General features: G+C 39.7%; 1 protein-coding gene across 1 annotated transcript in view; it reads right to left on the bottom strand.

The window, feature by feature from the left end:
• spata5 (spermatogenesis associated 5) overlaps window positions 1–24,098 on the bottom strand; it is a 173,570-nt gene that overhangs the window by 26,201 nt on the left and 123,271 nt on the right. The window contains exon 16 of the mRNA XM_015397260.1: window positions 9,879–10,043. Coding sequence (XP_015252746.1) covers window positions 9,879–10,043 — 165 coding nt within the window. The remainder of the gene's footprint in view (window positions 1–9,878; window positions 10,044–24,098) is intronic.

Raw genomic sequence — 24,098 nt, 5'->3', positions numbered from 1 at the left:
CCTTTTTCAGGGATTAGGGAGTTAAAGAAGCCAATTTTTTATTTATTTTTTTTGCTACATCTTATCTCCTTCCTATCCTTTCTCTCTCCCTATCGCCCTGTTGATTTCTTTAGTTAAACTTTGTTTCCACTAATTTCCTTAATATAATACCAAGATGCAGAATTTAAAGTCCTTTTATTACAGGCAGCCTAAGATATTCAGATATTCTGCTATTCATTTAGGCTGCAGAAGAACCAGAGTTTCAGCAGACATCACAAACAGATGTAGAAAATAAGCTTACCAAGTTACTTTTGGGGCTGCAAGCCTCCATTTGTCCAGGGAAATTCTTATTTGGAAATATTAACAGCCTTATTAACAAACAAAAAAAAGTTTTCTAGACCATGAGTCAGCAACTTTTATAATCCAAAATGGTCTGGCTACTTTTACATGATCTTTTTTTTTCTTTAAAGGCAGCCTATAATGTCTACAATACTAATTTAGAAGAAATGTTATGGAACCACCCTTTATTTATTTATTAAATTTTTTTTGGATATGGATGTTCGTGGAGGAAAGAAAACAACAAAAATTGCTGGTACTTTTAGTTCTGTTAAAACACAAACAGGTTAAAACCTATATTTGCTGTGTTTGTATCTAAAAGCTATAGGTTGAAGACAATGAGGCCGATAAATCTGTCCTCATTGACCGATTGATGTTTTTGTTAGGTAAGCCTTTATAATGTCACTTGAGCCCTTACATAGTTGTTCTTAAAGGTATAGAGAATGATCTATGGTTTCAGACGGTCATTGAAGCTCACCTTTCTCACCGCGGTTCTTTAAAAATGGCCGAGGGTCGTGAGAGGAAAAAGTGTCTAAGAAGTGTATGAAAAGAATAGACAGATATATCCCATGATGCTTTGCGAGGAGAGCATTCCATGCAAAGCATCATGTGATTTGTTGTCACAGCGGGACTAATAAGAAAGATGGCGCAGGCACTGTGCAACGGTAGAGGAGTTATGTGACCAATGGGGAGCAAAAAGCAGCGACCATCTGTCCGAACAGTCAGTTAACTGAGTTCACTCTAAAGTCTACTATACAGTCTATATAGTTATTGAGTGATTTAGAGGTTAGAGCGGATGCTCGGGCACAGCAAGCTTGTATGAGCTATGAGAGCAGCAACTTTTAAACAGAGCGTGCATGAAGAGAAATGGGCTCATGCACGCTCTAGAAAGCTTTTGGGTGGGTCTTTTAAAAAAATTCGCCCAAATCCTCCACAATACCTTTAAGCAAAAATCGTAATCAGCTCATATAAAAAAACAGAGATAGACAATTAGCTCATATTTCTAATCTGTTACAGCTTCATAATTGGCATTAAGGTTTGACTTTCTCATGATCTGCCTCGTTTTTAAGGCATAAAAACATCAGCAGTTTAACGCGAAGCATCTTATTATGGACTATTTTTATCACTGTACTTTGGGTTCTATCACTCCTTTCTCTTAAAAAGTTTCCAAAACAAGATAAAAGAAGTTCAGTTCTTCTTAAATCAAGTCTGATCAGGACTTGAAAGTTTAGGCCCTTTTATCTTCTATCCTGAAAGTAGGAACTCTTCCCCCTATTTCTAACTAAGAAACCCCCACCCAGTGTTCAGCCTAAAGCAGGCGTACACCTGGAGGAGGTATGCAGCAGGAAACCAAAGCCCAGCTATCATGTGTTGCGTTTGACATCAGGGTTTCTGGTTTAGTGTCTCCTCTGTGGAATGGAGTTTTGCTGTCACTTGTCACTGAGTTCTCCAAGCCCCGCAAAAATTCAAAGGCATGCCCCGGTCGACCCGATAAGAACTCATAGCCAGAAAGCAAAGCTGCGTCTCACCTGGGTGGGTATTATATTTAACATGCCAGCGCTAAAGATCATATTAGATTAGATGAAACTTTAAACTCTGTGATCGCTGAGGGGAAGTTTGGGAGAAAACAGGATATAGATAACAGAGTAACACGGCGCTGGAGATAAAGCTGTGTTTACAAGAACTGAGCCCTGAGGGACAAATACAACAAATGAGCAAGTAAATAAACAAGTGTATCTCTAAACGGCATGTAACTTTTGAATGGCTGCCCTTTTACTGGAAGCTGAACCGGAAAACAGTGGGAGGGGTTTCAATCCCCCTTGGCAAGCATTTTTTTCATGGGTCAAAATTTTCTAAATAAGTTAAACTATATGCTATTATATACGAATAATTTTTAATGAAACCTTTTCTATGGCCTCCAAGTGTACCTGAGGCAGACATGGGCAATGTGGAGTCAACAAGTCATCTCCATGTCATGTATTTGTTCTACCCAGCCACTGAAGCAGGTGAGTCCAATCTTCACTGTGAATTAACCTGTGCAGATTGGACTCACCTGGTTAATTGGCTGGGTAGATTAAATACATGACATGGAGATGACTTGTTGACTCCACATTGCCCATGTCTGACCTGAGGTTCTTTATTAACCCCCCACCCCCCACCCGCTCATGGCAAATAAGCTCCATCTTGATTCACGAACTTTGAACTGAGGTCGTTCTAAACCAGGAACAGTATTAGACCTTATATTGGTGTCAAGCAGAGGTCACTGATCCAGCAGGGTCAACAAGGCAACCCTCAGCGCTGAGATCTAAGTGTTAACTGAAAGCATGCACTGGAAAAAACTATCTAGAAATAAGTAAAAATGTCTTACCGTAAATGAAGTGTATTTACCCTTAATTTGAATAGGTAAATGCAATATTTTGCCAATGAAATTAGTATTTTTACTATTAAAATAAGATAATTAGATAATATGCACCTGAAATAAGACAATGCAATTGGTTTTTCTCATTTAAATTGTAAATTGTCTTGTTCCATTGGCAAAATGTCTCTCTTACCTCCTCAATCCGAGAACAAATGCACTTATTTTAAGAAAAAATTACTCTTCTAGATTTTGATTTTTTCCAGTGGGAGGGTCCACTGCTTGGGTGGGATTCTGCAGGAGGGTCTTTGTGTCGAGCCTTCCTGTTATCGGATCATATATGTGGGCTCTCTAAACGTCCTGCACTGTACAAAAGCATACATGTTGGCTTATTACAACAATTAAAATCTAAATTCACTCTTTGATTGCATGGTCATCTGTCCTGTGTGTCTTTGTGACAAAGAGGATGTGCCTTACAACTTGACAGCTAGGGATAAAAGCCCAATTTATACTACCCCTGTGAAAACCGATCTGTGTCGAGTTCAGACCGAGCTTGGATCAGTTAACTGTGCAGAGCTTGGTTTACACATCACGCTAGCGTGGTTCCTCGCCTTCTAGGGACGATCTACGGAATATTGTTCTTGAGGGAATCAAGCAAGTCAACAAGTCAGCGCCCGTAACATTAAGGAAGTTTGGTTATAATTGTGATATTTCGTTGTTTGCGGAGAGTCAGGCCAAGAAGGCAGCCTTTGGTGAATTTACTTGGCGGAATCGGGTTTTGGGAATTGGATACGACAAACGATAGTCTGATCAGGGCTTACAGATGCAGGAAACAACTATAGACATCAAGGTTCGTCACACTGCTAAGCAGAATCATCCCTGGTAATTGTGTGGCAGGGTAGGACTAGTGAACTAGTACCAGTTAGGCGGTTCGGTTGTGTCTGGCATGGTCTGGTTCAGTTTTGCATGCTATTTACACTCACCAGTTATTTCGGTAACTGTGCACGGACCGCTCTTGGCACGGTTTCAAAAGGATAGTGTAAATGAGGCAAAAGGCACATTTCCCCGAGTACTATGTGGCTAGAGACTGGGTGAATGGGATCGGACTGGATCTTCTCTGCAATCTCAATGCAAAACCTCAACTACAATGATAAGAAGCAGCAGTTTAAGGGTTTTGAAATCTGATTCTGGCAAAAGTTGGTGGGTGTATATATTTAACAGGAGGGTATATTCAATAGGGTGGTATTTAAGGTTCTGTCTCTTTGATCAAAACAAGCTTGGTTTCTGCTTTGTGTAAAAGAGTCACATGAAAGAAGTAAGAAATCAGTTTTTCTTTTCCTAAGCTCAAAGCAGTGTTCAAACATTTCTAATAGAAACAATCCCTGTGACAGTGAAAACTGAGTTTTCACAGAAAACGCATCAAAGCAACTGGCTGCGCTTAAACTGTTGTTTTGGATGCCTGTCTTAGGACCAGTAGGACTTTTTTTTCATGACTGAGACCTTTGAAGTCTCAGCATTCAGTGGATATTTATGTTTAGGTGCAAACATGCTGCACATTCTAAAGTAATGTCTTTCATGTCAAACAGAGAATGAAGGATAGCTCATTTTCAGGATGAAGGATAAACACCATTTCATTGAAAGAAACAAGACAGGGATGTTGAGTAAACTTTTAAAACCTCGGCCATCTGTAACATTAAAAATGATCTGACGGAAACAGCTTTACTAGAAGCCGATGGCAATTCAATTTAAACTCTGATTAGTTCTTCCCCCAATTCTTTGTCCAGTGTTTCAGTATTTTGAGGTTAGTCTTTCATGGAGGACAGTAGCAGTTTTTTTTCTTCTTTGCACAACGTGAATCACATGGCAGACAAAGACAGAGAAACAAATCTTCCACACAAAGGAATGTTTGTACGATTACTCCCAGTCCACAGTGAGAGAGGGCGTTTGGTGACACAGCACAGACACGATGCAGACATCATGGAAAAGCACACTAGCATCTCGCCTTTTATCTGCCTTCTTGTTTTGCAAAAGGTTAAGAAGCGGTAAGACGAACAAATAAATGCAAATATCAATAATGCAAAGTTACACTTATTAGGTGTATTCTGTTTGAAGAAGTTGAGAAGTTTGTACACGGTTGGTAAAGCAATATGGATATAATGCAGACAAAATGTCTGATGAGATGATCAGGTTATGCTCCACCAATCTGGAAAAAAAACCAAGAAACCTGTAATAGTGCTGAAAGTTGCTTTGAATGAAAGTTAAAAAAAATAAATGCGTTAGAGCTGCCTTTAATTGTGCCATTTAAACATTAGTTGAGTTTGTGGGTGTCTTTGTTTATCCGCCTGTCTGTGTTCAGGACAACTTAAAAGTTATGAATGGATTTTGATGAAATTTTTTACCAAAGGTTCACCTCAGTTAATTGAACAGACCATAACATTTTGGTGATGATCCACATCATAACCTGGATGCAGGAATGTTTTAAAGGATTTTTAAACATCATATGGCGGAACATGCATGAAGAAAAAAATGCAAGAAAGGTGAGCCATGCCTCGCTAGAAGTCTCGATCTGCTAATCAAACAAGAAACCAGAGGGAAAGAAGGAGGTGAGAGCAGAACAAACACCAGAGGCTGCAGAAACACATTGGGCCTTATTTCTACTCTTATGAAAGGATTTTAAGGGAATTTTTACCAAAGGTCCACATCAGTTAATAGAACAGTCCATAACATTTTGGTGATGATCCACATCATAACCTGGATGCAGGAATTTTTTTAAGGATTTTTTAACATCATATGGAAAACATGCAGTTTTCCCCCTAAACCAGAGGGCGGCCGCAGAGAATATTGACAGCTTCAGCATTGGACTCAATTTAGTCCAGAATCATATCATACTGAAGAAAAAAATGCAAGAAAGGTGAGCCATACCTCGCTAGAAGTCTCAATCTGCTAATCAAACAAGAAACCAGAGGGAAAGAAGGAGGTCAGAGCAAAACAAACACCAGAGGCTGCAGACACACGTTGGGCCTTATTTCTACTGTTATGAAAGGATTTTAAGAAAATTTTTACCAAAGGTGCACCTCATGCCAATGAGCAATTCATAAACATTTGGTAATGATCCAGATGATGTGCAAGTTTTAGCTATAGTTGTAAGTCAGCCTTGACTTACAACTATGGCAGAGGTCTGCGCTCTCTGAGTGTTTTTCTTGTTTTACTTATTGTAATATTCATTTATTTATAATAAATTAATCACAAATTCATTTTCAATAATTGTTTTCATACTTTTAATGCTCCGTTTGTTTTCTTACTACACCACTGCAATGTACTTTTCTTTCTCTCTGTCTTTTCCAATTGTTATTATTTGATGTACGGTAGCTTGAAATGTCTTGCTCCTGAAATGTACTATATGTATAAACTTGGACATTGTACAGAGGATGTGAAAAAAACAGCTTCTATCCACAAATATTTACAACTTTAGTTTAAACTTAGGCTGATAACAAAGATAACATATCGCATATAAATGCGTGATGAATATGCTTACTGTCAGTGCAGGTCAGAACAAGAGCAGTTTTTCCATCTTCCACTGTGTTGAAACACAGACACCGATAAAGATCCTCCAAGTTTTAACATTTGAACATCAACCTAACATGAAGCTTAATGCTGCTACGTTTCCACATACCCAAAATGAACAGGAACTGAATGTAATACTTTGCATTTATTATGGATTTTTTATGATTATCACAAGGTCAAAATATATCACCATACTTAAATATGTACATAAATTTACCTAAATATTTTCTTAAGGGCTGCTGGAGATTTTATAACGTTAAAATGCCACATATTCATTAATTCTTGTTGGTAGTAATGCCTTGTTACAGTGGTTAAAATAACTTTGTTAGCAAAATGAAAGGACTTAAGGCTGGTTTATACTTAAAAATCAGGTTGTCTGCATGTGTGTCGCAGTTAACGCTGATATGCCCCGCCCCCTACTCAGACACTCTGCTGCACTTGTCCAAAACTGTAGGTGACCGCAGACAGTGCCGCAAACAGGAGGCCTCTGATTGGTCAAATCTACATCCGCTCTACCCTATCCATATTTCCTGATTGTTTCCTTAAACCGGGCATACACTGTGTGATTTTTTCAATGGTTGCACGCAGCTGCTGCTCACACTGTACAACCAAACCCTGCGGTTTCATCGTACAGTGTGAGTTCAAAGCTCACAATGTACGTGCGGCACGACGCTCTCATGCGATCTACCTGCTCACACTGTACGACTAAAAAGCATGTCAGACTCAGCTCTGCACTGAGATGGAGCTGCTCTGACTCGTCTATCTGGAAGCCAAAAAAATAGAAGAGGAATATGAAGCTCACTAGAGTGAAATACGCTGCCTTGGCAATTTGTACAATTTTGTGCTGAAAGCCCTAAAAAGAAAAGACGATCACGTATTTGGAAAAAAGACATGGCTGAGCAAACGTGGCTACTATGGTCTGTCAGTTTTACAGACAGAATTGCATTTCACTCATTGCATCCCTGTCATGCTAATGTGTTTACAGAAGAATCCTTGTTTACACATATGCACTGAGCCATTTGCCCAAGACGGCCGACTGAAAATCAAACATGTTTAATTCTCTCCCGACTTCACGATTCCTGAAAGTCGGGCCGATCAAACGATTCTCGCACGACTGGAAAATCGCCCCGAAAAATCGCACAGTGTACGCCTGGCTTTACCGGCCTGTTTTGTGTGTATAACCACCATTGTGGAAAACGACTTGTGAAGATGGACCAGCTAGAAGAGCGAGGTGCGCAAGAATGCTGGGACCCTTTTTCTACCTGGATCTCCGCTCTTTTTCGTCCTCACTTCCCTCCGTTGTCGTACAAACTTGCCCCCACTTCCTCACCGCCTCGGCCGTCTCTAGACCCACAGCTAGTTCCTGATTGGCCCTCTTGCGTTGTGGCGTGGAATAACATAGCACAGACCACCCATTCAATATTGGGCATAAATCAAAGAAATATCTGCGACAAGCTCACTGTGACACACTGCTGCAGGAGGATAACCAGCCCTTTACTCATTAGAGCAGGGGTGTCAAACTGGTTCCAGAAAGGGCCGTGTGGCTGCAGGTTTTCTTTCCAACCAAGCAACAGCACACCAGACTCCATTCATCTCATCAAGTCATCATGTTAAGATTGGACTCACTTGATGAGATGAATAGAGTCTGGTGTGCTGTTGCTTGGTTGGAAAGGAAACCTGCAGCCACACGGCCCTTTCTGGAACCAGTTTGACACCTGTGCATTAGAGTGTCAATAAGACAGCCAAACAAAGTCTAGGAACTCAAGAGTAAATGTGTAGATTAATGCTGTATTGAGATCGGATGCAAATGAGTCAAATGATTTGCATGTTATCCCTGTAAAGAGGCAGGTTCTGGAGTGAAGCAATGTGAGAGATACATTTTCAACGATGTGAGCACTCGATTAGGGCGAAGCGAGAGCGAAGTGTAACCTGCGATGGGCACAAAGCAAATTTGACTGGGGTTCAAAAGTTTGAATATTCCATCAATTCGTGTCGTGACAACCAATCAGGGACTTGATGTATCGATGATGCAGTGAAACGAAAAAACAGCAAATGAGGATAAATATTTGCTGGAATCGGTGTAAACACAAGAAAACACTTCCTGGGGAATAATCATGAAGCTATCCTAAAATATTCTTGTACTGTCTATTTATGAATGTTTACGTCAGAAGCTCACTCTGGTTGCATACAAAGACCCTCCAGTTACAGTTCCATGTTGGTTTATCACATATTACTACTTAGTTTTATACTCACTGTTTTTGGTCCATTTGTTAGCAAATTTAAACGTTTTCAGCATTTGCTGTAACAAGACCATGTGACTGGAGGTACAATAATTATACATGGATACATTAGCAAACAAGGAAGTGATGGAGCAACGCAACGTCCAGAGAGAGAAAAAGTCCAAGATCAAGTCTGAAAAGGTGCAAAGAAATATATGAATGCAACCAGGGATTAGACACCATTAGTGCTCAGAGTACTTTTCGTGATGGTGTACAAAGGTGTTTATGTGTGCTAAAAAGTTCTGGTGCAAAAAATATCTTCAGGCTCAACAAGGTCTAAGTAAATACCAACGGGATGATTGTTTGGTGTATATTGGGTTATTTGAAAATGAACATATGTTGTTTTTTTTTCTTGTCATGGGGTGTGACTAGGTCTCTTTGATCAGTGGATTTCAGAATCAGTATACATAAGTGAAGATTGTTTCACAAAAAGGGTCGGGTCATTCGGAAAACCACCTTAAAGATACGTCCCAGATGAAAAGAAACTTATTAGGACAGTTGAACACAATGCAGGATCAGCAAGGTTTAAGATTACCATAGACAGGAAATCGTTGGAAAACAAGAATCATTGCTCATAGTAAGGCCAGATCTCACTACGTCCTTTATAAACACCTTCAAGCTCAGCTTAAGTATAAATTTTTTCACATGGAAAAATGCAATCAGAGAACAAACTTTACGGTTGGAAGAGACAAAGATTTAGCTGTTTGGCTACAATGATAAATCTATTTGGTGCAGTCAAGACTGGGCTGTCTGAAGTAACTCCAACTGTTAGAGAGGGTGGTGGTGGCATCATGCTGAAGGACTGTTCCAGTTCTAGTGGTGCTGTTGCCATAGGATGGATTTATGAATGAGGACTACGTCTGATTTATTTAAGTCCACATTAACTTACTTCCTGGAGAGAAAGAATCTTAGACAGTCAAAAACCCATTGAAACTGTTTTTTTAGAGGAAAACACCCAAGGCTCAGGTTAAAACCTAATAGAAAAGGTCCACATTTGTGTGACCACTTTTGCTATAATCCACTGCTGCTGTAACACCACAATTTCTCCATTGTGGGACAATAAAGGGATTTTCTATTCAATTCTATTCTCAAAACATTTAGATTATGTTTGAAAAGTGAGTCCTAGCAAGGAAAAACCCCAAATCAAATGACTAAAAATTTGTAAAAAATTGTAACCTGTAATAAATCCATAAACCTGTCCATTAAATGTCTGCAACTGTATGTTTATAATCATTCTACCTTGGTAAAATAATTATTTTAATTAATATCCAATAACACAAATTAATTAAACATTCATAAGTGCCTTAAACTAACCTGGCAAAAAAAAAAATGTAATTCATGTTAGAACATGTAGATGTAGTCACCTCTGCTCCAGAATACTTATTGGTCCGAGTCACCAGCTCATCGAGGGAAACGTTCTCTGCTACAGGCATGTTACGGAACTGCAGGGAGAAAATCTCCCGTCTGGTCGCAGCATCAGGTAGGGGAACAAAGACGATCCGGTCAAGGCGACCTGGACGCATCAGAGCCTGACAGAAACAAAAAAGAAAAACAGAGGTCATCATTCTTTATCTTTTTAGATTTCCATGAGAGCATTCTTTACTGCTTAACTTTTCCTGCTTACTTTTTATGCTTAAAAACTGTCAGGATCCAACAGCTCAGACAATGGACCACATTAGTGCTTTCCACTTATGGCTAAAAGATAAAAACTGCAGCTTTGGTCCGTCAAAAATAACAGGGCCATTTGGTTAAAAAAAATAGTAATTTTCTTGTGAGAGAAGTATACCCCACAACATTATGTGTTTTCTCTTACAGAGGGTCACCAAGTAAAATAATTACACTATCTATTAAGGGCAAAGCAGGGATATGACGGCAATAAAAGATTGCAATAAAAATGTCACGTTCACGTGTCAATAGGAATGGAAAAAGGATTTTTTGTTTTGGTGGATTGTTCATGTGACCACAGGGATTCATACTAGGATCAAAAGTCTGAGAAAACCTCTCAAACCTCAGTTCTTAGCAGGAGACAATGTTGACGTTATCTGATAAAGCCTTCACTTCCTACAGATCACATCTTGGTGACCCCAAAACAGTGCTTGAGCACCCGAAGCCGTCGCTGTCTTGCTTGTCAGACGTCATTAGGTGGCAGGCGCCTTCTCAAGCCCAGACAGACAAATATGGCCCGTCTACTCTCGCTGTCCTCAGCCTGGCAGTGACAAGCTGTGATGAGGAATGCATTCTGACAAGCAGGCTTACTGCAGGATGTTTTTGTTAGTTTTTTTTTTTTTTTTTTGCTTATGAACGGAGCACAACTGGATGTTCAATGATTTTGATAGGTAAAAGAAAACCAATCATCAGATAGTGAGACTAGGGGGATCCGGGGCCCTGGATCTGGGCCAGAGGGGCCACATTGGGGCCAAATAATGGCCAGCAGAGACGGGGCAGGAGATACACGCAGACGCAAGCCAGGCAGGAGGTCACGTCAGAAGTGATCAGTGTCGGCTGGAGGAACTGGAATGGCAGCCTTTGAGCTCCTGCTCGTACATCATGCTGCTGTTATTGCTACTTTACAAGTCTACCAGCTCTTCTATCAGTCCAACATGGAGTGAAAAAGTTCAAAGATTTTATCTTTTTTAATTTATTGTTACTAGATCAAAACAACCTTAATGACAATTTTTTTTTATTCAAATTTCTTAATATCTGAGAAACATTAAAACTTTATAAAGTATCTGGAACATTAGGCAGGAACAACAGATGCCTCAATGCATTTCAGCTATTGCGTGTCCCACTTCCACTCTGGTTTTCCTTCATCCTTTAGACACAACACTAAAAACTTTTGCTATTTAATCAGCAACAAGTAGCTAATTTGAGTGAATTGTTATTTAGATACTTATTTTTGAAGAATAATTTAGTATTTTGTGAAACTTCTTTTGTGAACAAAAAATGCATACAGGTGACCAGAGGTGGGTATAATCCATAGTAGTATATAGAAGGTGAGTAGAGCTACCTTTTTTTTTTCTACTCAAGCAAAAGTAGAAAGTAGAAATCAAAAAAAATACTCAACTAAGAGTAAAAAAGTACTTGGTAAAATTCCTGCTGAGTAACTGTTGCCTCACAACATCTGATTCAATATTTAAAGTTTTGTAATCAGACAGACAGTTAACCCTTTAAAGCCCGATCCAAGAATAAAACAAAACAGAAAATTACTTTTTTTTGGTTTGAAGTCCTTGTTTGGCCTTTTAACAAAATATGTAAAAAGAAAAAACACAAATACATTTTTGATATTAATAATTTATTACTATGCGATAAGTCAAGGTTATTGTTTGTGTAGTCTTCTGCCCTCTGTTATCAGGTATATCTGATTGTGTACAATAGGATTTTGAGCAAAGTTTTTACCATTAAATTATGCAAAAGGTGTCAGACGCAAAACATTTCAGAAACCGTATGTATCAAAAATGATACATTTGGCATTATAGGGTTAAGTGAAAAAAGAAAAACTTTTAGCAGAAGAAAAATTTTTCCAACTAAGAAAACAATCTTTAATTTCCCTTCGAGATCAATAAAAAGTATTTTAAAATTTTAAATTACAATAAGCATTCATGTCGGGAAGGGATAAAGAAATTCCTCCAACAATACATTCTGTGTATAGCTCCTGAAATAGTTTAAGTTATTTTTGATGGGTAGTGTAACCAGAAATATTACTCTGCTGTAGCAATACAGCAGCACAAGAATATTACTCAAGACTATAAACTATTGTAAAGTACTCTTCTTTCTAAAAGTTATTTAAATAAATGTAACTAGTTTGCTGGTGACATAGGTGCTAAAAACCTGAGCTCATGCTATGTCATACTCCTCATAGGCAGTCATTACAATAAGCAAGCTGGGGCTGCAGTTATTATTTTAGCAATTGACAATGCGGCACTACTGCAATTATTCGTGCAATAACTAATGTATAATCACTATTTAATGCCTTGTGCAATAACCTGTGCAATAATCCTGTTAAATAAGAGACTTCAGCTGTTATATATGGATATGTGAATGCATTGTTTATACTGTATATACCCCATGCACCTTTTCCTCCTTTTTGCACCTTCTTTTGACTACTGAGCGGATGTGACAGATGAATTTCCTCTATGAAATCAATAAAGTCTATGTTACATTATTAATCATTTTCTCTATGAATCTAAAGGTAAAGGTATAGTTACATTTATAGCGCGTTTTAAATTGCAAACAAAAAATAAAAATGCATCAGTTTAAAAACAGATCATGTATTTTTTTGGTTCCCACATGCAGTATTTCCAGCGGGGCAGTGCTAACGGACAGCTTTCCTGCCTTTTATCTCCCGGTTTTCCTGTGTGTCTCTGGATCATGAGGCGACGGAAACTGTAGCTAGGCTCTGGTAACCACAACAGGGCCACGGCTGACAAGGCAGAGATGGATCATGAGTGGAAATTCTCTGGTTTTTCATGCCTATGGATTAATAGGGTGATTTATTTATGAGAAGCTGGGGAACTTTTCTTTATCAAATAACAGCAGCAATACTTATATGAAAATGAGTGAAAGATAAGATACGGTTTAAAATGACAATAATTTTGGATACTTCTGCAGGTAAAGTTATAACGGCGACTGTGAGGGGAGGGGAGGGGGGATTTGGGTGCAATGGGGACTTCAGCCTGTTCCTGTTTGTCACAGCAGGTTGAGCCGGTAGCAGTGAAGCGTGCTGCATTATGCGCAGGACGTGCCAGGGACACTTCCTGAGTTGCCCTCTCTGGAAGTATCTGGCGGCTTCATGCCAACACAAACCTGCTGACCTCCAGCAAAAACAGCTCACACAGAAAGCAGCTCCCAAGCATTGACAAACAAGCGCACCCACACATACACGCAAACAGACAGGAATCAGTTCTTTCTTGTTTTCTGGTTTGAATGTGAAACCTGCTGCTTTATGAGCCATTATTCCCCTCCTAACACGAAGAAGGCGAGCCTGCTGCTTTCCGGCGCTTCCAGAAAGCAGAGCCGAACCCTCAGCTTTGAGACTGCTAAACTCATCTGACTGCCCTGCAGGAGAAAGAAAGGCCTCCCCCCCCTTTCCTCTCAGCAAGAGCACAGGGCCAATCCATCACTTAACAACATACACTTCCTGCTCTCAAGGATCCGGGGGTAGCTGTGGTGGTGTGGGGTAATAGGAGGAGGAGGTAATGGGGGGACCCTGAAAGACAAATACTTGGCATGTTGGCCAAGCGTTGATGGGCTTTTCTTTTTTTTCCACCTTAGCGGCATCCTTCCACCTGAAGTTTTAACTCTACGTTCGGAGGGAAAAAGGGGGAAGAGAAAAAAATTCACAAAAAAAAAAAAAACAGCTGAAGGAGTTAAGAGAGCCAGAGGACCAAGACCCTGCAAACACAGATAAGTAGTGGGAGATGAAGCAAATCCCCAGATAAATCCAGGTTCAACAAATTCTCCATTGTTTTAACATGCGTCTGCATGAAGGATTGCATCCACCTCATTGCACCACTGAACATGATAGGCACCATTACACACGAGCCATTAGTAATTAGAAATGCCCCTAGGTAAGACATACCAACTGGCTTTAAGTCAGCTCTCAGGTTCATCACAGAGCCTTGGCGACAGAACAAGACATCCAGCGATATCATTAATAAAATATTCCAAGTTCAAGGTGCTGGGATTGGAATAGGCCGTTTAAGCTAACCAAGAGAAAAGTCCAAATAAAAAGGAGAAACAGTCATCTGCTCTTTCTGCGCCAAGTTTCACTGCCGATAACAACAGTAATCATTCCAGGAATTGCAATCCTCCTCAAGAAGTGATTACTCCCTAATGACAGACGACTTCCTATCTGTGAAGGCCAGTGCCCCTCATTAACCACCAAGGAATGCTGGGAATCTTCCGCTCAGAGCGATGCTGCTCCAGCAGCACATTCCTGTCCAGCTTCAATCTGACCCGCAAAAGGAGCTTCTATCAACTGTTTACAAACAGACGCCCACGCAATTCAGGTGTCTTTATTCTTAGCGCAGACTTCTTGCAGTTATATCAAAACCATACTGATGGACAGAAATCAATAACATACAGGAGTAACATATCCCATCATCTTTGGCAAAAATTCCCCCCTTATTGCCGCTGCTGCTTATTTTTACCAGCATAATAACAGGTTGTCAGAGCAAAGCGGCCCGCCTGAGGAGACGTGAGTTGACTTTGTTCCCTTCCTGAAGGCATTCGCTGCATGCGGTTTCCTAACCTGTCAGTCCGCAATCCTTTCAAGCTGCCATGAGTCATACTGACTCGGAGATGGGCCACCTTGGATTCCTGCGGAGCTCACGCCAAAAAAAATAAAGTTCGAAAAAAAAAATGTACACGGAGCACAATAAGAACTGAAAGCTCACACAAAGGTCATTGAGGACTGTGATGAGTTTGGAAACCTTAAGGGAGGGGTGCTGGTTAAACGCTGACAAATCGCTGCATCCTTTGTATTAATAACATTGGAAACCCAGATATTTTTGGTCACTTGTACAGCTGGCAGCTTAGCCCAGAGATGTACCTGGGATATCCTCCATTTTCTTCAGATCAAAGTTGGTGTCTTCCTATACTTCACCTGAACGTGCAACGAGCGTCACCTTTTGTTAAAAACATGCAACCTATTCAGCATGCAGCATGCCTATCATAGCGAAGATTATCTTATTAACACTGATCATGACGCAAGAGAGTTCTGTGAAGGATGAGAAGTGAAGCAACAGTGTTACGCAGATGATGCTTGGTTGCATGTTTGCACCAGAGATTAGACACCTCACCACTTGGACACAGAAAATACTCCTCTAGAAGTATTTATTTTAGATAAAACTCACAACGGGATGTAAATAATATACACTTCAGAAGACACCCTTCTACTTAAAGTACTAGAACATAAAAAAAGACAAACTATTCCCTTCCTGAGTGTGTTGGAACCCTAAAAAGGATTTTTCTGAGAACAGAAATCCCAACATCGAAAGAAATCAGCAACATCCTAAGAGATTAAATCTCCCAGCCTTATCTCTCTGTTCAACAAGGAAATATTAAGTTTTTTCTAGCTGATATAAACTCCAGAAAGCCATTAATCAGAAGCTGAAAACGGGTAAAAGCTTCTAACTTCCTAGATGTCCAGGATATACCGCTGCAAGATGTATAGAAATCCCAAAAGGTTCCCCTCAGTTTCTGACATGCTATCCTAACATATAGTATGATAAAGGTTAAAGGTCATAAGCTCAACAGTGAAGAAACCAGCATTGCCTCTTTGGAAGGGTTGAAGGAGAAAGCCTCTTCTATCTAGACACGATACGGTCGCATTTAATGAACCCAGCAGACTTTAGGAAATGTGGGCTTTGGGAGAGACCCTGCTTAATTAGAGAAGTTTTGCCACACTGCCATGTTTGGAGAAAACCCAAGCCCATCATATCACCACAAACACCTCATACCACCTGTGAAGCAGAGGGCTGATGATTTCCCATGAACTCCTCTGGAGTCAAATGTGAAACCAGTAGGGTGCAGAGCGCTGCAACCTCCATTAATGGAGAGTCTTGGTCCTCGAAGGAGTCGTCCGGGGTTCAACTTCTGACCCCGGGTCACTGTACTGCACGTCTTCTCTAAAAGCAATTAAAGTGAGGCCATTTAATGCAATGAATAGATATAGAGTTTAATAACGTCATATAGAAAACAGCTACAAAGATCTATTACAGCCAAAGGGGGTTCAAATAGGTACCAAATCATGAGCTCTACCTGCTTTTCTATTTGCAATCTTTAATTTTATCTATGCTTGTTAAATAAACACACAGTTTAACTTAAACATTAAAGTTGAAATACCTTCAGGAACAATTTGATCTTCCTTAATATGTGCTGCAAAGAAAAAGTCAACAATTTTCTTCAATTTTCCTCCTATTAAAATAAGTTCTGCCCTCAACAGAGCAGCAATTAAAGCTTTTATTAAAAACATCAACCATTGTGAAATAAAATCTGAATTGTGTACTTTGTCCCATGAGATTCCAGTAACGAAAAGCATGCCGTGATCTCATTCTCTTCTTCTGTAATTTCAAATTCCACCAATAAGATTTACAATGGCCATCGAAGATTTTTCAGAGCACATCGCTCCACAGAGATGACATAATTTCTGCATGAGGCCTCTCTGTCTGCAGAGGGACACCGGGCCTGCTTTATGTCAGAGCCCATTCTGAAGTGCGAGAGGATCAGAGGAGGAATGAGTGTGCAGAGAAGGAGAGAGTAAATCACACGAAGAGGGGAGGAGACGGCAGAGCTGAGAGGCCTGAGAGCGACGGGGAGGGAGGGAGAGACCGGAGTTGGCAACAGGTCAAAAACATGAGAGGCTTTCACTCTGGATTTTGCCCTTGAGTCAAACTTGCATCCGGCAGGCGAGGCCACCGTGTCCAAGAAGCAAATAACTCTGGCGCTGTTAACCCACTGCAGCCCCTCATGCTCTGCAATGTCCAGAGATATGAGACGTAAAGTCCCCTGAAGAAGCACAAACTACAGGTAAAACATTTCTGAGAGTTTTCACTGAAAATACAGACTAGAAAAGAAGCAAAGTGAATATAAAACTAAAATTATTATTTTTTTAGAAGAGCTAAGAGCTTTTATTGTGACCTTAAAGATGTTTGGAAAACAACCTGATATATGTTGGGAAGAGACACAATATAGACAACTAAAAGACTAAACACCCTTTTGGGACTTAAATAGAGTCTTAGAGACTTTAAAATTTGATTAAAATAGACTGAATACACCTGCCATCATTTTAATTTTTAGTAGGACTTTATTGAAATTCCCCTGTCATTTTAAAATATCATGGTGAGCAGAGAGATGATGAAACATCACTGCCTGCTGAAGCTATCAGCTCAGGTTAAAGGTGCTTCATAAGTTCTAAGGATCTAGATATACCCTGAATAAAATGCAGAAAATAATGGCGCCAAAGCAACACAGAAGACCTGGAAGCCCATTCATGATTGATGAAACTGAGAAAACTGGTCAGGAGGCCAAAAGTGATCATATGTAACATGAAGGAATTTCTAGCATCTAAGTAACAATGCCGATAGGGTCCTCCCAAAACCATAAGATGATCTTGGTTATGTTGGTGTGCACCGTGCTTTCTACAGGGCACCCTCTCCTACCAGCAAGGTTTTCATAGTGAATGATTGTGTGGTTGCACTTGCATCATATCAGTATTGCATCATCATGCTGCTGTAGTGAACTTGTAGGCTTTGCATAGAACAATCAACCAATAAAATGGTTATAAAGGCAGAACTACTTGCCTGCCCTTTATCTAATCACCTTACCTTGTTTTCTTTGGATCTATCATAAGTGAGTTAAAATATACTTATGTGCTTCTATTTATTATGTATGAACAGATTAGATATTAAATAAACAGTGTTTTACTTGTAAACTCGACCAGTTCAACTTTGCTTTTAGTCAACTGACTTCCTGCCTAAACGATCCCCTCGGGTGGGATCACTCTGACTCATTAGAGCTGCTGCGATCAGCTGTGGGGCCATGGTACTGCTGCACCGCGGCACTAACGCACTGCTTCAACATCTAGTGAAACCGTCGCAGTGAGCTTGTCGCGGGTATGAAGCAGACAGTTTGATTTAGCTGGTCCAACTTCATGTGTCGTTTTCCGCAATGGCGGTCATACAAACAAAACAAGCCGGTACCAAACAGGAGAAAGGCATAATAAAGAGCGGATGTAGATTTGACCAATAAGAGGCCTCCTGTCTTCAGTCACCTAGAATTTGGGAGAGATGCAGCAGCGTTTCTGCGGAAGGGGCGGGGTTCACCACAACACCTATGCAGACGACCTAACTTTAAAGTATAAATCAGTCTTAAGGCTACAAAAGGAACCACAAGCTCCAGAAAAACGCCCTCAGTGGAACATGGTGGAGGAAGCATCATCCTTTGTGGCTGTTTTTATTCTGGAGCTTCAAGGCCAATACATAGAATAATTGATTAGTTTCTTCTACATCCAAGGGTCATAAGCAAAATCATGTCATTCTGGTCCTGTTGCCTGGTTTTGGCGTTATTGCATCTTGTTTCAGATTTTGCGCAGAACTTTTTTTTACGTGCTGTGTATAAAGGCTCAGTTATGCTTGATGTATGGATATAAGACGCACAGACACAAAGTTTGCAGCCTTAATATTCTGTGTGGCCTTTCCACCGTACCTAATATCAGGTCAGCTATAAAAGGGCGTGTACACAATGCAAGCTTACATCATCACATAACATGCAGAAGGAAACAAAGAAGTTTCCAACATTTAAAAAGCATCTTTATATAATCTAGGAGTGACAGTAATTTCTTCCCAAGAGTTTTTTGTTAATCATAGTAATATTTATGTCTTTAGATGGTTATATTTGCAAACCCCCTTCAGTAGTGCTGTTGCTTGTCCAGCATGTTTTCTGTGCTAAGCTGTCTATGTATAATATTCCTGAGAAGCATCACCATAAACTAGGTGTTGAAAATGAGGCTGAAGTGGGAGGGGCCAATGAAGACTTCAAAGGAGTTCTACACTTTGCTTCTTTTGAAGTATGACATATCCTGACCAGCCAGAAATTTGTTCTTGTTCTTGATACCTCAAGAAAAAGAAATCACTTCTTCTCTCTGTTCTTGTGGAAGTGAAATTAAAACATTAGAATAAAGCACTATAGTGGAAAATTAGAACAAAGATAAACTTCATGTTCCTGGATATTTCCTTCTAGATGCAGAATACATTTACAGAAAAAACTGCATTGAAATACTTCTGCATGCAGAAGATTAATAACTGCCATTTCTTGACCAAGTACTCCCCTTAGAAAGACATGTTTGAATCTCAACTGAATCGCCCTTGTTAGAATGTGATATCACGAATGCAAGGCAGAATAGAAAGAGAAATATTACACCTAAGGGAAGAATGATACAATTTTTTAGTATAAAATATTACTTATTAAGTTGTTAAATTATTTTAAAACATCAACAAAGCTTTCAGTTTTGCACAAGGTCTTAGTTATTATTTTTTCTTTTCTTTTTCCAGCCCCACTTTACTCTAAACCCTTTAGCAATTAAGTTCGGGAGTGTATCGTTACCGTTATGAAAATAAGGCTGTACCCAAAAACCCAAAAATTTCCTTTAGCACATAATTATTTGAGTGTTTGTTTAAGTCCTAAAGTGTCAGCTATTCAGATGTTTTATTTATAAAAAAGAAGTTTGCCTCAGTAGGGAAACCAGCTCCAAAACCCGTACAGATTGGAGTAAAATGTGTTTCTCTACACACGAGAGAGTGTGCATTCATAGCACGGCTGAGCAAATACGCTCATTACAGAATCAGATGTCACACCTCTTTTACCTTTCATGGTTTCTGTGTGTGTTTTAAGGGCCCCCCCAGATGACGGTGCTGAAGCGAAGGGAAGGAATGCGAGAAGATTCAACGGCAGCTGTGTTGCTCCTTTTTGGAGTATGGGACGGAAAGGTGAAGACTCTGGAGGTGAGGGCCTCAAGCCCCTCCAGCTACACGGGAGGCCGCTGTAAAGTTCCTGAATCTGTCAAAACAACGCTGAATGGCTGGCCCTCACACTTCCACGGAAATAAAATTGGCCAACGCAAAAAAAAAAAAAGGTATTTTGATAGGAGAAGGTAGAGATGCTGTGTGTGTCTGTCAAAGGAGGAGGTTGTCCACCTTTAAAGGTGAAGAAAAGCAGAGGAAATTAGGCCCAAGCCATGTTGAAATGTCGACTCATTGCAGCCCAAAATAAAAATGCAGTAAAGTAGCTGCCATAAAACACATGTATGTTTGCTTAACAAAGAGGCGTTTCCTGTGAGCTGTCCGCAGTTCGCAGTTTAACTCTGCAGGACCTTTACTTTCGGTGTAAACTCGCCGGGTCTGGTTTCCATAATCTGCCCCTGAGCCTGTGAGCACCCTGGTGAGCTGCGGCCTCAAACAAATCAGCACAAATAACCAGTGATCAGCATTTTTCCAAAAACACTTCGTCTTTCTATGCATTTGGCATACGTCCCACCTTTACTGTTACCGTTGCCTTCGTTACAGGCCTGCATTCCTTGGGATTGTAGGAATTGTGATCTAAGAAAGTAAAAAAAAAGCTAATATGGGTTCTATCTAAATCTAATCACATATGTCTAATTTTTTATCACCTTAAATAGATAAGCAGCCATATTAAGAACTATAAAGAGCTTTACTTCACTCCTGTAACGAATAAGGCATCAACGTTCCCAGTGGATTAATGATGTCGTACTTAAATCCTTTTTACTCCTCATTATGATGCTCAGTTACAACATTTGCAAGTCTAGATGTGTTAAAAAAACCAATAAAACCTTAAAGGTTATAGCAACAACTTTTTCCTCAAAATGGTTAAAAATAGTAATAAAAAAATAATGCATGCACAGAACATTGAGTGGTGCACGAATAAAGAATTGATTTTACTTACAAAAATAAATAGTATATAAATTATTGCTTCACCAATTTTGTGGAGTCCAAAATATCTAAATATTTACTTCTGGTTACTAAGCCAACGTGAACACGAAAGGATACTGCACCAATATGAATAGTAGGCTTAAGTCACACGAAACAGGCAGGTCCAGGATGCAGGAGAGGAATAGCTTCTTCTTGGCATAATATATTTCTCAGATTCAAGCTCACAGAAGGCAAAACAAGCTTTAGAGCGTTGTGTCGACTTAAAGAAGCAAAGGTGTTCAGAAGTGATGTGGAGGATTCCGCTTTCTTTCTGCTCAGGTAAGAAGCGATGGCAACTGAAACAAATGCGCTTTAGGGATCGTCAAATTGCGCCATAAACATACAAATTTTAGACTGAAGAACTGATTGTGATCTTTCCGTAAAAGTTTTAAAAATTTTGAAAACGATCCACTGGACTTGGTTTCCAAGATTTGAAGACGTTTCGCTTCCCCTCCAGGAAGCTTTCTCAATTCAGATGTCTGGATCCGCAGTGAGTTTGAGTCTTTTTATAGACAAGGCCTTGTATTGCTTGGAAACATGCAAATGGAAACCGATGAGTGGGTCGTTTGGTTCCATTTTTAGCCTGTAATATCTGAAACCTGTCTATGATTCTGAATGTCGGTCGTTAAAGGGGGGATTGTCATTAGAGGGGGGAACGATGGACCTGGATGACTGAGAATCTTCATCAACATGATTGTAATCTTGTTAGACTGTGTTCGTCCAGCACATGACATTTTGTTTTACTCACAAACAGACTAGTTTTAAAACATATGGATTTTAATGTGCAATCTTAGGATTTCAGGGATTCATTTTTGCATTCTAAATCTAAGATTCTGTCAAGGTGGACCCTTGACAGAATCTTGTGGAGCAACGACAGCAAGTTAAGCCGTAAGAATTGTGTTTAGGGGGTAACAAGGTTTTGTGTTCCAGGTTTACCTGCAGTATGGTCTAAGATGTTTTTTTCTTTATTCCTTTAAAGTTGTTCATTTTTTAACTTCTAGTGCTTTTGTATTGAACTAACCTGTTGCTGCTTTTCAGATCTTGCTCTGAATAATTTCAAATGTAATAAAATTATTGAATTTTGCATACATTTTCCGGGTAGGAATTTCCTCTTCTTCATGTTATATTGAAATCTGCAAAACATGCAGAATAAACACAACCATTAGTTTGCAACCGTCAAACCAATTATCCAATGAATCTATTTAAACGCTTACTGGTAAAGTCTAGTTGAAAAATAAGAACATTACTAATCAAGAAAACTCCAAGAACTGGATCTCGATTGCAGTTTTTAACTTCATAATTCTGATCTTAAACATATTGTCTTGCTTTCAATCACTCCAGATGTTGCTAACATTTTTAAATTGCGTTGTTTTATTACCGTTTCCAAAGGTTTTCTACATGTTTTCCATCCATTATTTCCCAGAAACCTTCACATTTCCCATCATTACACACATACACAGGGAGCCCCTTTTGCCATGGGAGACAGACTGCAGGTGCCAGGCCCACCTCGGGGTCCCTGCCGGGCTCTCGTTAGGCCTGGTGCCATTCAGACGGCTTCTAACACGCAATCCTGAGTGCTTTGTGTTTCTCTGACGGGCCTTGTCGTCCTCTGCATGTAGTGGTGGAAGAAAAAGGAAAGAAAAGAGGCGGAATTCGAGCACTGCTTTGGAAAAGTTTAAAAGAGCTGCAAGGCTGGGACTCACCTTTCACCTATAGATGTTAAAATGGATCATAACAGAACTGTTTTGTTTTTCTATTCTATGATATAATAAATATATCACTCTTTAGAATAGACTTATTTTATCATTTTTCTTATGGGAAGTTACTTTAAAAAAATAGCCAACAGTTTTCGTTACTTTATTAGCAAAAAAAGCAATCAAGCAAACTGAATTACCGCAAAAGACGTGAAGTAAATTATCTTTGGCATTTTGAACACAAGCTGTGTGTTGCCTTAAGAAAAAAATAATCATGCTCTGTGTATGACAACATATCATCGTAAATACCCTTATCATCACCCAGGCAACAATACAAACATGATGCTCTGGCCTGAGCTCAAATAGCGAACCGGTATCAGCACCTAACTCCCAAACTAAGTGCAAGAACACCATCAAAGGAAGAATAAAAGGAGAGGAAAACTGAGTGGCCACATGCAAATGCTCACCGAAGAGGAAAACACAAACAGCCACGTTGCTGAGTGACAGAACCAACTCGGCCAGATCAGTTTCCACTTCCATGAAATCTAAACATTAGCTTGTTTACCCTCATCCTGGGATGAGACAGGCATGAGTGAGAAAGAGGAAGTTTGTGTCTCTTCAATCTAATATGGGAGTGTGTCCTTGGAGGAACATGAGACAAGAAAGGGGAGAGAGTGAGATAATATCCTAAACTGGAGGGAAAAAAGTAGAAAAGGACTCAACTTTTTACAGACAGATCAGAAAAGGCATGAATCACTAATAGTATAAAAGCACAAGTTTAAGAAGTGTTAATAACGTAAATACTTGATAAGATACTAAAGAATTCTCATGAAACGCTGGTTTGTTGCCATAAAGTACCTATTTGTGCACATGAAGTACTAACCAGTGGCCACAAAATATATATAGAAGGTGCACACAGAATACTAATTCCATCCATCCCTCTGCCGCCTGTCCATCAGGGTCATAGGTCACACACTCATACCTAAGGGTAATTTAGAGATCTGAATGAACCTAACTCATATTTGGACTTTGGGAGGAAGCTAGAGTACCTGGAGAGAACCCACACATACATGAGGAAACAAGAAAGACCCTATGCTAGGAATCAAACCCAGGACCTTCTAGCTGCAAGGGAACAGTTCTCCTTAAACTAATAGATTCCTAGAAAATACTAAGTTGTGCCAAAGAGGAACTTGTTTGTGCGCATTTGGGCAATTAACTGCATTTACAATATAATCGAAATTTAGAAAATAGCAATTTTCAAATCGCAAAGGCAATCAATTTTAGTCACACTACATTTACCAAAAGAGTAAGACAATGAATTTCTCCCTCCAACCCTTTAGGTGGCGCTAATACACATAGGGCCGGATTTATCAAGATCCAATTTTGCGTGCAGTAATTTGCGCTC

The sequence above is a fragment of the Cyprinodon variegatus genome, unplaced genomic scaffold, assembly GCF_000732505.1.
Source record: "Cyprinodon variegatus isolate N-32 unplaced genomic scaffold, C_variegatus-1.0 Scaffold847, whole genome shotgun sequence".
NCBI classification, from domain to species: Eukaryota; Metazoa; Chordata; class Actinopteri; order Cyprinodontiformes; family Cyprinodontidae; genus Cyprinodon; species Cyprinodon variegatus.
This window is presented reverse-complemented; position numbering and strand designations above follow the sequence as displayed.